At 36.9% G+C, this 12,165-nt stretch overlaps 1 protein-coding gene across 13 annotated transcripts in view; it reads right to left on the reverse strand.

Annotated features, from left to right (window-relative positions):
• LOC140596456 (ATM interactor-like) overlaps positions 1–12,152 on the reverse strand; it is a 117,944-nt gene extending 105,792 nt beyond the window's left edge. For 3 of the 13 annotated variants that reach the window (XR_011998429.1, XR_011998430.1, XR_011998431.1), the window contains exons 1-5: positions 11,748–12,144; positions 11,131–11,196; positions 10,317–10,373; positions 2,806–2,855; positions 1,688–1,762 (exon numbers count right to left, since the gene is read on the reverse strand). Coding sequence is in view for 5 of the 13 variants with exons in the window: in XM_072745095.1 (XP_072601196.1) it covers positions 1,688–1,762; positions 10,317–10,373; positions 11,131–11,196; positions 11,748–12,089 (540 nt within the window). In the remaining 8 variants the exon portion in view is untranslated. Of the gene's footprint in view, positions 1–1,685; positions 1,763–2,698; positions 2,901–10,316; positions 10,374–11,130; positions 11,197–11,747 lie in introns of those variants that run through there. The other 10 variants (XR_011998427.1, XR_011998428.1, XR_011998432.1 and 7 more) reach the window with 9 other exon arrangements.
• Between the last annotated feature and the right edge of the window lie 13 nt (positions 12,153–12,165).

The following is a 12,165-nucleotide window of genomic DNA, read 5'->3' on the forward strand; positions in this document are numbered from 1 at the left end:
AAGCCATTGAGAGAATCAGTAATGAGATATATTTTCTGTAAGCAATAGCATTGCTTTTACAAATCTCCTATCTCCCCCATATACACTAAAGAAAAAAGTAAAGGTAAAACTATTCAGATTACTGGAATAGGGAGTTTTACTTAAGTATGTGATTTAATTTCATGCAGATAGAAAAACAACAACAACAACAACAACAACTTTCTCCATTGGTGCAAGAATATGAATATTTAGTGAGCCTCTTTTAAAGGAGAATTAATTGACATGATGTATTTCAATAGAGACTGGCAAAAGGACTTGAGTTACAAAAATGATTCTGGCCAGAGGTGGGCAGAGAGCAGCAGTCTTTGGAAAATACTGCTTATAGCACTTTGCTGGTATGCAAATTAGAAAATATTTTATGTGCATATTTTCTTTAATATTCTATTTTTCTGCCCTGCCTGAGTATCTAAGGTATATTTACATTCAATGATGTCTTCACATCTAATATCAATATTTATTTTGGGCTACTAGATCTTACTACACTGAAATGATGAGTTTCATCCACACTGTTGAAAACCACAACAGCCTCACACATAAACTCTAAAATGTAAAGCTGGATTTTTAGAAGTACATGGTGATTATATTTAAAAATCTATGTTTATTTTCATAGATAGGGGTCAATTTTGGGGGGTCTCCCTCCTGTGTTTATTGTAAAATAGAGAGTAAAAGTGGAACATCAAAATTATTTGTTACTCAGTGGTTCTGCTGTAATACTACTAAAAAGATAAAATTGTGCTATTATTTTTCCTAGGAAATATGTCTTAACCTGAAATATCCCACATACACAGAATTATAGAACAGTTGCCTACAAAGGAAATTTGGAAACATCCAAATTACCATACCTTAAAAAGGAAAATAAAGCCCAGAAGTGTTGTAACTTAAAAGATATAACTTTTAATATTCAAAATAATTAATAGTTTGACTGAAGAATGACATGCTATGACTTATATTTGACATTATTATTTTATACTGGTGAATTGAGTATATGCTTTAGAATTAACTACACATTTGCTTTGTTACTCTCATTAATATCATTGGATTTTCTTTTTATGGTTTTGTTAAAAGCAAAACAAATGTAACTGAGTAAATTACCTCATTTCATCAATCAGAGGAAGAATTAGAATCAAAATAATTTGTCCAAAATTTGGGCCTATTCATTTCAGCAGCTGGTTTGATTTTATTCAAGAAAAAACCAAAAAACAAAAAAGAAGAGCCATTGAAATATTTTATGTAGAAAAGTGACATAATGTGAGTTACATTTTAAAAGGATGGCTTGGGCCACTATGCAGAGGACAGACCTTAGAAGCACAAGGGTTGTAGCACCGGATGCCATTAGAGGTTATTGTAAGACAGTGCTGATGGTGATTTGGACAGAGACGTTAATGGGGGAGGGGTGAAAGTGAAGATTTTGTGTTGATTTCAAAGGTACAGTCATAGAGTTTGCTGATTAGTTTGGAGCTGGCAAAAGAGAGAGGAAGTAAATAAAATCAGCATAGATTAATGTGATAAAGAGACTCATAGTCAATAGAGATATCTGTGATGTGTCTAATTAACAAGAAATGGACTTTACTTAGTAATATGAAAAAAAGGCGCTTCCTACACATAAAGATATAAAGTTTAAAGGAATATGTAGTAAGCAAAGTTATACCTCAAAATATTTGCACAAGGGTAATGTTTTATATAGAAGTTCTCTGTAGTTTGTATACATCAGGCCACCAGTTTTCTAAAAAAAAAAAAAAAAAACGGTTATCAGTTACATATATGTGTGAAAGCTAAGAAGGTAATACTAGTTAGTACAGTGGTTATTAATGTGTCAAGCAAATATAATTTCTAATGATAAGGTTATATTCACTGTCAAATGTGAAGCTCTAGTACAGTATAAATAGAAAAAAATTGTGTTTTAAAATGAACTGAGACTAACGGCATAGAAGTCATCCATGCATTGTGCTTCAGATTTTTATGAACTAATTCTACTTTTTCCAAGATTCTAAGCTAAAGAAGCCCATTAAGAAAAATTCAAGTAGGATGGCTCCAAAGGACCAAAAAATCCAACTACAGATAACACTGGTATGAATGATGTCCAAACAAGAACGATCTGTTTGGCTTTTCTTTTTGTTGTTTGTTTCTTGTTTTGATTTTACCAGAGACCTACTAATGTAAATATACACAGAAACTAATTCACATGATAGATTCAACAAATGAGTCTTATTTTTACAACAAATCTTTTTGTATCATTTTGTCACTGGAAAATTTATGTATGTGGAAATGAATGAAAATAAATTTAACAACTAGCAACTAGTATGTAACAAAGATTTTTTAATATGTGATATCTTAGTTCTCAGAGTAACTCTGTTTTTGATTATATCTCCTCATTCAGATAAGAAAACTATAGATGGAGTTCAGGAGAGAGTTAAGTAACTTGCTTTTCGTTTTCTCTGATAATAATTGGTAGATTCCATAGTCAAAACCAGTTTAGCTCCACTCGAAGCCTCCTTTGAGTCATCTTGGCTAATTAAACAAATTAATATTCCAGCCGTGGAAGTACTCTGCCAGCATAGATAACCAGAAAAAAAAATTTTTTTGACATCGTGTTCTTTATTTATTTATTATTCTTAGAAGGAAAAACAGGTAACCAAATTGTTTAATTAAAAATGAAAAATATCAAAAAAAAATGAAAAATATCAGTAATTATTAAATAATAAAAATTCCCTTATTTTCCTCCTTATCCTCTGTTTATGCAGCTGGAAAAAATTAATTTATACTTACCTATTTTATCATATTCCGGATGATGTGTCAAGCTGGATGATTTCACCAAGCTGTTGATAACATGTGCCACCTTACACTTGGGAATGTGCTATTGTCTACAATTTAATTACAGAGTTATCACACATTTTCCATGCGTATGGTCATAAATTGAATCTATTGTCAATCATTTGTTTTTTCTTCTGTGACAGAAAAACATCTATTTCTACCCATATGTGGCTGAAAATAGGTTTTTTTTCTTCTTTGTTGGTTTAAGGATTACAGAAGTTGTCTTTATCGTTTGTCATTGTTTGCAAACACATTTGGAACCATTGCTACTTGTCATTTGCATAAGACATTCGAAAAGCCTTCTGGTTTCATAGCTCTCATTCTAGAAAACAATTATTTAAAATGATGGAGGAAAGCTAAATTTAACTTTAGCTTAGTTTCCCTGTTCCTAAATGATTTTCATTCACATCTTTATTAAAGGCTTACATAACATTCAATTTAAAGTACATTCAATCCACCATGACAAGTTCTAGCCAAACGTTCTAAAAAATATAACTTTTATCAGAAACAGCTTTCACTCTCTATTATAATAGTTGTGGGATGTTTTGATATAATTCAAACCAAAACACCTCAAGTTTCAGCACTCCGACTCTAGGAGGTAATCCATAAAACCAGACTTGTTATCAATCTGACTTTAAGACCATGTACATAAATTAAACTAGAGTTTTTAACATTTCTCATCAATAAATAACTACTTAATGATAATATCCTATTGCTTCCGGGTGACAGCACTGTAAAGAACTGTTCTTTCTTTCTCTGCCTGTTTCCTTCTAGACACATGAGATCATTAGCCTCTGAGCCCTTGATACAGAGAATAATGAAGCTGCTGAGTCATTTAATTTATAGCTTTTTCAGTTAGCAAATGATATCATCTAATCCTAACTATTAAATTCTCTCCTCTAGTCAGGTTTTCTCAAGTTAGTCATTTAATAAAACTCTATCTGGCTTTAAACTTAGCCTGTGAGTTTAGCTGCTGTTATATATTGTGGGGCTCTCCTAACAAAATTTGTGAATTCGGAAAAAAAAAAAAAGAGAGACTATATAGTTTCAGGTTAAACACCATAATTTTGACCTTGCAGTACAATAAAACTTTCTTATCTAAAAACCACAGGATCATCTCAATATGAGGATAATGTTAAATGAAAGTACTAGTATGTCAAATATAAATTTAAGAATTGTAGTTTATCAGAAATAGCATAAACATGGCAGGCTATATACAAAGATGAAAACCATTAATGAGGAGTCCTTTCAAGATCTTAAAACTGAAAATGGAGCTGTGTGTTGAGTGAGTCTGCAATAATCTTTCATTTGTCATATGAACTTCCTCAGGGTAATTCCCATCTCTCTATTGCTAAATGTTCATGTCACTTGCTATAGTATATATAGGAAACAAAACCATTAACTTAAAAGTAAAAATAACTATTTAAATTTGATACTTGAGACTTCTTGTCAGGAAAAAAAGAGACCAATTGCTTGGGATAATATAGCTAGATTATCACCATAAGTTTGTTTGTAATTAACCTGCTGTTACGTTTGTTCATATAAGATCCTTGAACTAAAATAACAGTGACCGCTCTGCATCAGAGGCTTTATTGAGGCTATATCATTTGGTTCCATAGAAACTTAATTTTTATTTTTATTCCATCAGTCTATCTTGAGGAATGCTGAATACACATCACCATGAAACTCATTATTATTTTCGCTATTATTTTCACTATACAACTCTTATTGAAGGTGTTCCTCATTAATTGGCATATTGTTTTCCCTGTGATGACCCATGAGAATCATTTTTTTTCTCATAGTCCAGTTCTGTAATTTGTGTGAATTTGGTTTTAATCTTCAGATCACTCCTAGAATGCATTTTGTATGTTGTTATTTACCTCATAAGTGTCCTATTATTATCCTATTTTCCAAACTTTTATTTTCTTTACACAGCTATATACATTTAAATCTTTTGTATATTTTCAAAAATTTGTATTAATATAGTTATGAAGTAGGTAGTAGTATAATTAATACAAAGAAGTCAAAACTATGAAAAGTTTTCAGAAGTTAGTATTTTTGCTACTTATGATAAAAATTAGGACCTGTTCTTAAAAACATATATATATATATTTTTTTTTTAAAACATATATTTTTTAAATTGAAGTAGAGTTGGCACACGGTGTTGTATTAGTTTCAGGTGTACAACATACTGATTCGACAACTCTATACATTATGCTGTGCTCACCACAAGTGTAGCTCTTATCCGTCTCTATATAATTACTGACTATAGTTCCACACTGCAATACCTTTTATTCCCATGACTTCCATAACTAGAAGATAGTATCTCTCACTCCCTTTCACCCATTTTGCCCTTTTCCATTTCAGCTAACCACCAGTTTATTCTCTGCTCACTATGGGTCTGTTTGAGGGTTTGTTTGTTTGGTTGGTTGGTTCATTTGTTTTGTTTTTTTTAGATTCCACATATAAATGAACTCATACCATATTTGACTTTTTCTGTCTGTCATACTTCACTTAACATAACACTTTCTAGGTCCATCCATATTGTCACAAATGGCAAGATCTCTCATTCTTTATTATGGCTAAGATTTCATTTTGTATATACACCACATTATTTTTTTTTTTTTATCTATTCTGCTATCAGGGCACACTTAACTTGCTACCATAGCTTGGCTAGTATAAATAATGCTACAGTAACACCGGAGTAATTTTTTTTTTCTTTCAAATTAGTCTTCTTGTATGCTTTGGGTAAATATCCAGTAATGGAATTACTGGATAGTATGATATTTCTATTTTTAATTTTTTTGAGGAATCTCCATACTGTTCTATATAATAATTTTTAGGGGTAACTCAACCATTAAGCACTATGGATTTCTTGATTGGTCCAATTTAATATATCTTCACAAAAATAAACAAATACCATTGAAGTTAATAGGAATGATAATTTAAAAATGTTTTACTTTCTGAATTTATATTATTTTGGGATTTAGAAACTTTTCAATATTTAGTTTTCTTATCTAATGTATGAAAAATAATAACCTGCCATCTATGATTACTATAAGGACAAGATAAGATAATGAAGCAAAAAAATTTACTAACAGTAAAGTCAATCAGTCAGTCAAAACCAGCATTTTTGAGTGACTACAGACTACTCATTATGCTAACTATGAAAGATATATACTGGTGGACAGACACAGTTCTTGCCAATTGGGACTATTACTATAGTTGAGACATAAATGTATCACCAAATATGTAATTACAGTTTGTGATAAATCATATGAAAGAAAAGAAAATACTACAGATTAAATGTTTACAATGTGCATCTCTGAGAAAAACTACACAAAGACTTATACCTGGTAAAGGAGAAAGAGATAAAGATATGAATATTCTAGGCAAAATGAACCATGTATACACAATTTTCAGATGGAAAAAGAGTTTGGCATATGTGAGAATTGAGAAAATTACCAAAGTGAGAGAGATTAAATGTGGAATAAGATAAAATTAGATATGCAGGTGGAATTCTCTTCACCATAGGGCCTTAAATTTCATGTTATTTCATATTTGTCTCTAAGAGGATATAAAGCCATGTGAGATGGTTTATTGTTGACTAGCATCCACTGACATTTTGCTATCTTCACAGTTTTACCTTTTTTAGAACATCATATAATTGAAATCACACGGTAGGTAGGCTTTTTAGAGAGGCTTCTTTGACTTACAAATACTGATTTAAGTTTCTTCCATATCTCTTCATGGCTTGATAGATCATTTCTTTTTAGTCTTGAATCATATTCCACTGTCTGGCTATGTACCACACTTTATCCATTCACCTACCAAAGGACATCTTGATTGCTTCCAGTTTGGGGTAGTTATGAATTAGGCTGTTATAAACATCCGTGTGCAAAAACTTTTTTGTGGATATGAATTTTCAATTCCTTTGAGTAAAAACCATGCAGTGTGATTGCTGGATTATATGGTAAGAATATATTTAGTCTAATAAGAAACTGTCAAACTGTCTCCCAAAGTGGGAGACATTTGCCTTTCCCCCAGCAATGAATGAGAGTTTATGTTGTTCCACTTCCTTACCTTTGGTGTAGTATTTGGTGTTGTCAATTTTCCAGATTCTGGTTATTCTAATGGGTGTGTGGTGGTATATCATGGTTATTTTAATTTGCATTTTCCTGATGTGACTTAAGGTGGAACATCTTTTCATATGCTTATTTGGCATCAGTGTATCTTCTTTTATGAGGTGTCTGTTAAGGGCCTTGGCCTACTTTTGTTGTTGTTTAGTTTTTATTTAATAGACATCAACTTAACTCTTCAATCCAGCTAGACTTGGAACGGAGTAAGGAATATATGGAACCCAGAGAACAGCAGCAAGAACATAAAGATTATAGGATATTTCGACCAGATGGGGATGAATGGGTGCTCTCCAGAGCTCCAGAAAGGGTGGTCTGGTAGTTAAAACACAGGTCAAATTTTTATATTTGTCCACATTCAGCAATGGTGATCTTCTCACTGGTCCTGCCATTCTTGAACCCAAAGTGTTCCATGACTTCCACAATATCCCTGCCCTATCTCACTTTGACAAAGATCACATGCTTGCCATCCAACCACTCAGGTCTTGGCAGTACAGACAAAAAACTGGGAACCATTTCTGTTGGTCCCAGCATTTGCCACAGACAAGATTCCAGGACCTGTGTTGTGTGCTTCACAATGAAATTGTCATAATTTAATTTCTCCCCATAGATGGACTTGCCACCAGTGCCATTATAATGTCACCACTCTGGCACATAACTCCTGGAATAATCCTGTGAAAGCAGGAAACTTTATAACCAAATCTTTTCTCCCTAGTTCTCATAACATGGAAGTTTTCTGCTGTTTTTGGAACTTAGTCTGCAAACAGTATGAAGGAGATGTGACTTGCAGTCTAGGGCAGTATTGAAGAACATGGTGGGGAGGACCATGGCTGGGTGGGGCCAGGTGGCTGCATTTGCAAGGACAGACATTGGCCTACTTTCAAATCAGCTTGTTTGTTTACTTATTGTAGAGTTTTAAGAATTCCTTGGATATTTTGAATAGCAGTCCTTTATCTGATATATATTTTTCAAATATTTTTCCCAGTCTATGTTTTTTTTCTCATTCTCTTGACATTGTCTCTTACAGAACAGAAGTTTTAAATTTTAAAGCATCCCAATTTCTTAGTTATGTCTGTCATAAATCATGCCTTTTTCTCATACCCAAGGTCTACTAGGTTTTCTCCTATGTGATCTAAGAGTTTTATCCACTGAGATGCTTTAATGTGAAGTGATAAAATCATATTTATATTTATGAATATCATACTGGCTAATGTCTACAAATGTTTTGAGAAGTACAAAGGTCAATTCAGGGATACAAACTAAGGATCTATTGTAACTACTCAGGCTGGAAATGATGGTGACTTAGACCGAGGTAATGACATTGGAGGCAGGGTCATGTGTATTTACTCCAAATTTAACGAGAGGTGAGAAGTAGAAGTTTGTAATGATAAGATGACTGTTGATGACTAAGAAGAATGTATCATCAAAATTGACCTTCACTTTACTGTCCTGGTTAATTCCATACACCATGAAAGACTGTGGAGGAATAAGCATAACTAAAATTTAAATAGAAAATTATGATATAGTGGATCACATTTTACCATATCTTTTAGGCTTGAATGCGACTTAACATTTCCAAAGCAAGTGTTACTTGTAGTGATGGTTGGGAAATAGTATTTCCTGTATATTGAGCACTGCTGCTGAATTACATTATGGATTTTCTTGGTACCTAAATTTATCAAAGTGAAGTCTTGCTACACTTTCAATGTCACCTGGAAAAGAGAACTTCTACGAAGTGAAGAAAGCAGTTGTTGTTTTGTAGAGGGGAAGTCAATGAATTGATTCATGACACCTTCAAATTTTACATATTTAAAAGCAAAAATCAGATTACATAGTGGTGCTGAGAAAGAAAACCCCACATAACATAAAAATATAATATATAAGTGTAAAATACATATTTTATTTTATTTTTTAAAGATTTTATTTATTTGTGAGAGACACCAAGAGAGGCAGAGACAGAGGCAGAGGGAGAAGCAGGCTCCCTATAGGGAGCCTGATGTGGAACTCCATCCCAAGACCCCGGGATCATGCCCTGAGCCCAAGGCAGACACTCAATCACTGAGCCACCAAGGTGCTCCTAAAATACATATTTTATATGTGAATTAAAAAAAGCACTCAGAAATAATAAATAACAAACTATTTGCAAATTGCCAGCTAACCTATTTTTTTTTAAAAATAGAAAAACAAAATATTAAATGGAAAAATAAAATAACCATCATAAGAGAAAAATATAAAACTCTTAGGATATTAGTTTTATACCTTTACATAAATATTTTTGAAAATCTGAATGAAACTGTTGACTCTTCAGGAAATTATAATTTATCAAATATTATCCCAGCAAGGAAACTCTAAGATTTATTTCCACAGAAAACAAATAGATAATATTATCAAAGAGTATCCCCCCAAATAATTTTATAGCTAAATATTGTCAAGTTTAGGTCCAAATAAATAAAAGGATATGAAAAGTCATAGGGAAAGCACCACACTGCTGATATCTTAACTAAAAATTGGACAAAGAAACATTCCTAGCATTCATGTCACTTATGCAAGAATTCTAAAAAAATATATACTAGCAAGCATAAGATAATGCTGTATCAAAAAAATACATCATAATTAAGATTGATCCCAGTAATTAAAGGATGTTTCAACATAATTACAGTGACTATTATACATCTTCATTCAAACAAAGACATTTTTAATATGAAAAGAGTTACCCTTTCATTTACACACATACACACACACACACACACACACACACACGGAATAAACCAGGTCTATTTTGAGCAACTGTTAATTTTGCTTCATGATATTTACAATATATTAAATTTGTCATTTTATTTGTATTCGTGCAGTTTTTCCTTCACTACCACATCCCAGGCTAGATTTTAAGTTTCACATAGCAAAGACTCCAACTACCTAATTCACTGTTAGGACCTCTAGGATGAATAAATGAATGAATCTGGTCCCTGGTATTCTATAGAGCTAAATTAACATTTGTTGGATGAATGAAGTAATTCAATATTAATTTAGTGTTATCTCCTGCCATCAAGCTGATCATAACATATGAATTGTGCATGCATTGATACATACACATAGACTGAAAACACATACAAACATACTGTTTTATTCTTAAATATCTTAAGCATATGACATAGTTCATGATTGACTAAAATATTTTATATGAGAATACAGAAAAATAGCATGCAGGAATATATTACTAACAATTAATATGAAATTTGAAAGTAATGGTGTTAGAACAAAGCAAAGGCTATCTCATGCCCTTATTACCCTGGGGTTGTTTGAATTTGGGTGGCAACTATGGTCAATTACCTTACTTTCCATAGATCTCCAGCCTACTGATTGACGGATGTAAATTTCTTTATAAATCTGAAACAATAAGATACAGCTAAATGGTATGCAATTGTTGGAACTTCATTTATAATGTAATGAATTGGGCAGGTGCAAAAGTCCTACTTTGACTTACTTAATGTGTACTAATATTACTCTGAATATTTCATTGAAAATAAAAAACAGAGTTTCTTCTGATTGCCAAAGTGTATAAAATACAGATTAACAATAAACCATCTGCTCAGATGGGGACTGCCTCTCATGGGAACACGTCAGCCCTACTAGAGACTATAACCTCACACCTCCTGCTAAATTCTTATCAGAAGCCTGATTCTTGGGCAGCCCGGGAGGCTCAGCGGTTTAGCGCGCCTTCATCCCAGGACGTGATCCTGGGGACCCTGGATCGGGTCCCACGTCAGGCTCCCTGCATGTGTCTCTCTCTCTGTCATGAATAAATAAAATCTAAAAAAAAAAAAAAAGCCTGATTCTAAGGGAATCTCCAGGGAGGCTTTACCCGAGGGGCAGACAGGGCAGGCACCACGCCAGGGTCATTCCAACTCATTCCTCAATCAATTCAGACCGTGAAAAGCTGCGTCCACAAGGCCGCTCTGCGTGGCATGCTCTGGGATTATGTCACCGCTGGCCTAGAGAGAAGCGAGTGACAAGCGGTGGAAGAAGCTTCCTATCGTAACGACTGGGAAGTTGTAACCTAACAGGTCTAGGGTGGGCCCAGACACCGGGATTTTCAAGGAGCTTTCCACACACACGCACTAAAGGTTAAAGCCCACGGCCCCACCTTACAGAGGGTGGAAGGGACGTCCGCACTACTGTCCTGCTGGCACACGGGTCCCTTCGGAAAGGCCTGCGGGAGAAATCTCCCTTAAGGTCTCAATCCTGAGCGAACCGGATCCTACCTACGCTGCGAGGAAACTTTCCGACGGGGCTTCGAGGCCAATCTGCGGCTCCTTCAGGCTGAGCCTAGAGGCCTGAGGGCGGTATCGCGCGTGGGCTGAGGAGCAGCCAGCGGGGTACAGCCCCGCGCAGTCCGGCCGCGCAAGCACGGTGAGGGGTGAGGGGCGCGGGCCCACCGAGCGGCCGCAACCACCGAGGTCGCGGGAAGGGCCGCCCGGGCCGCGAGGCCGCGAGGCCGGAGCCGACGGCGCGGCGCAGGACACAGGGTTTTCCCGCTGCGCGTCCCTGCGCGCCAGCTCCACGCTGCCCGCCGCGACCCCGGCCGGTTGGACGGCGGCCCGGGGCTGCACCACACGCACACGCACCCGCGCGCACACGCACACGCGCGCACACGCACCCGCGCACCCGCACACGCGCGACCACGGCCGCGGCGCCCCGCACGCCCGCGCCCGCGCCCCCGAGCGCCAGGCCCCAGGAGGCGCCGTTCGGCCGCGGGCTCACCTGCAGGCGGTGGCTCTTGACCAGGTGCATGTTGAGCGCCGGGCTGTTGGGCAGGATCTTGCCGCAGCCGCGCACCGTGCACAGGATGTTGGTCCGCACGGCCCGGGACAGCTCGCTCACCGACGGCTGGATCAGCTCCCGGGCCGGAGGCGCCGGACCCGCGGGCTGCTGCCTCGCCGCCGCGGGCCGCGGCCGGCTGCCTCTTAGCCGTCCGGGGGGCCCCCACGGGCCCGAGGCGGCGGCGGCGGCGGCGGCGGCGGCTCCCCTCGCGGCCGTCGGGACGGTCGGGGCGCCCGAGGCCAGAGCCGCGGACCCCGCCGCCGCCGCCTCAGAGGCCGCCATCGCTCCCGCACGGCAGAAGGGCCGAGGGAGCAGGCCCCGCCTCCCGCCGCAGCCACTTCCGGCAGGGGGAGGGGCT

Source organism: Vulpes vulpes, unplaced genomic scaffold (assembly GCF_048418805.1).
Source record: "Vulpes vulpes isolate BD-2025 unplaced genomic scaffold, VulVul3 Bu000000635, whole genome shotgun sequence".
Lineage (NCBI taxonomy): Eukaryota > Metazoa > Chordata > Mammalia > Carnivora > Canidae > Vulpes > Vulpes vulpes.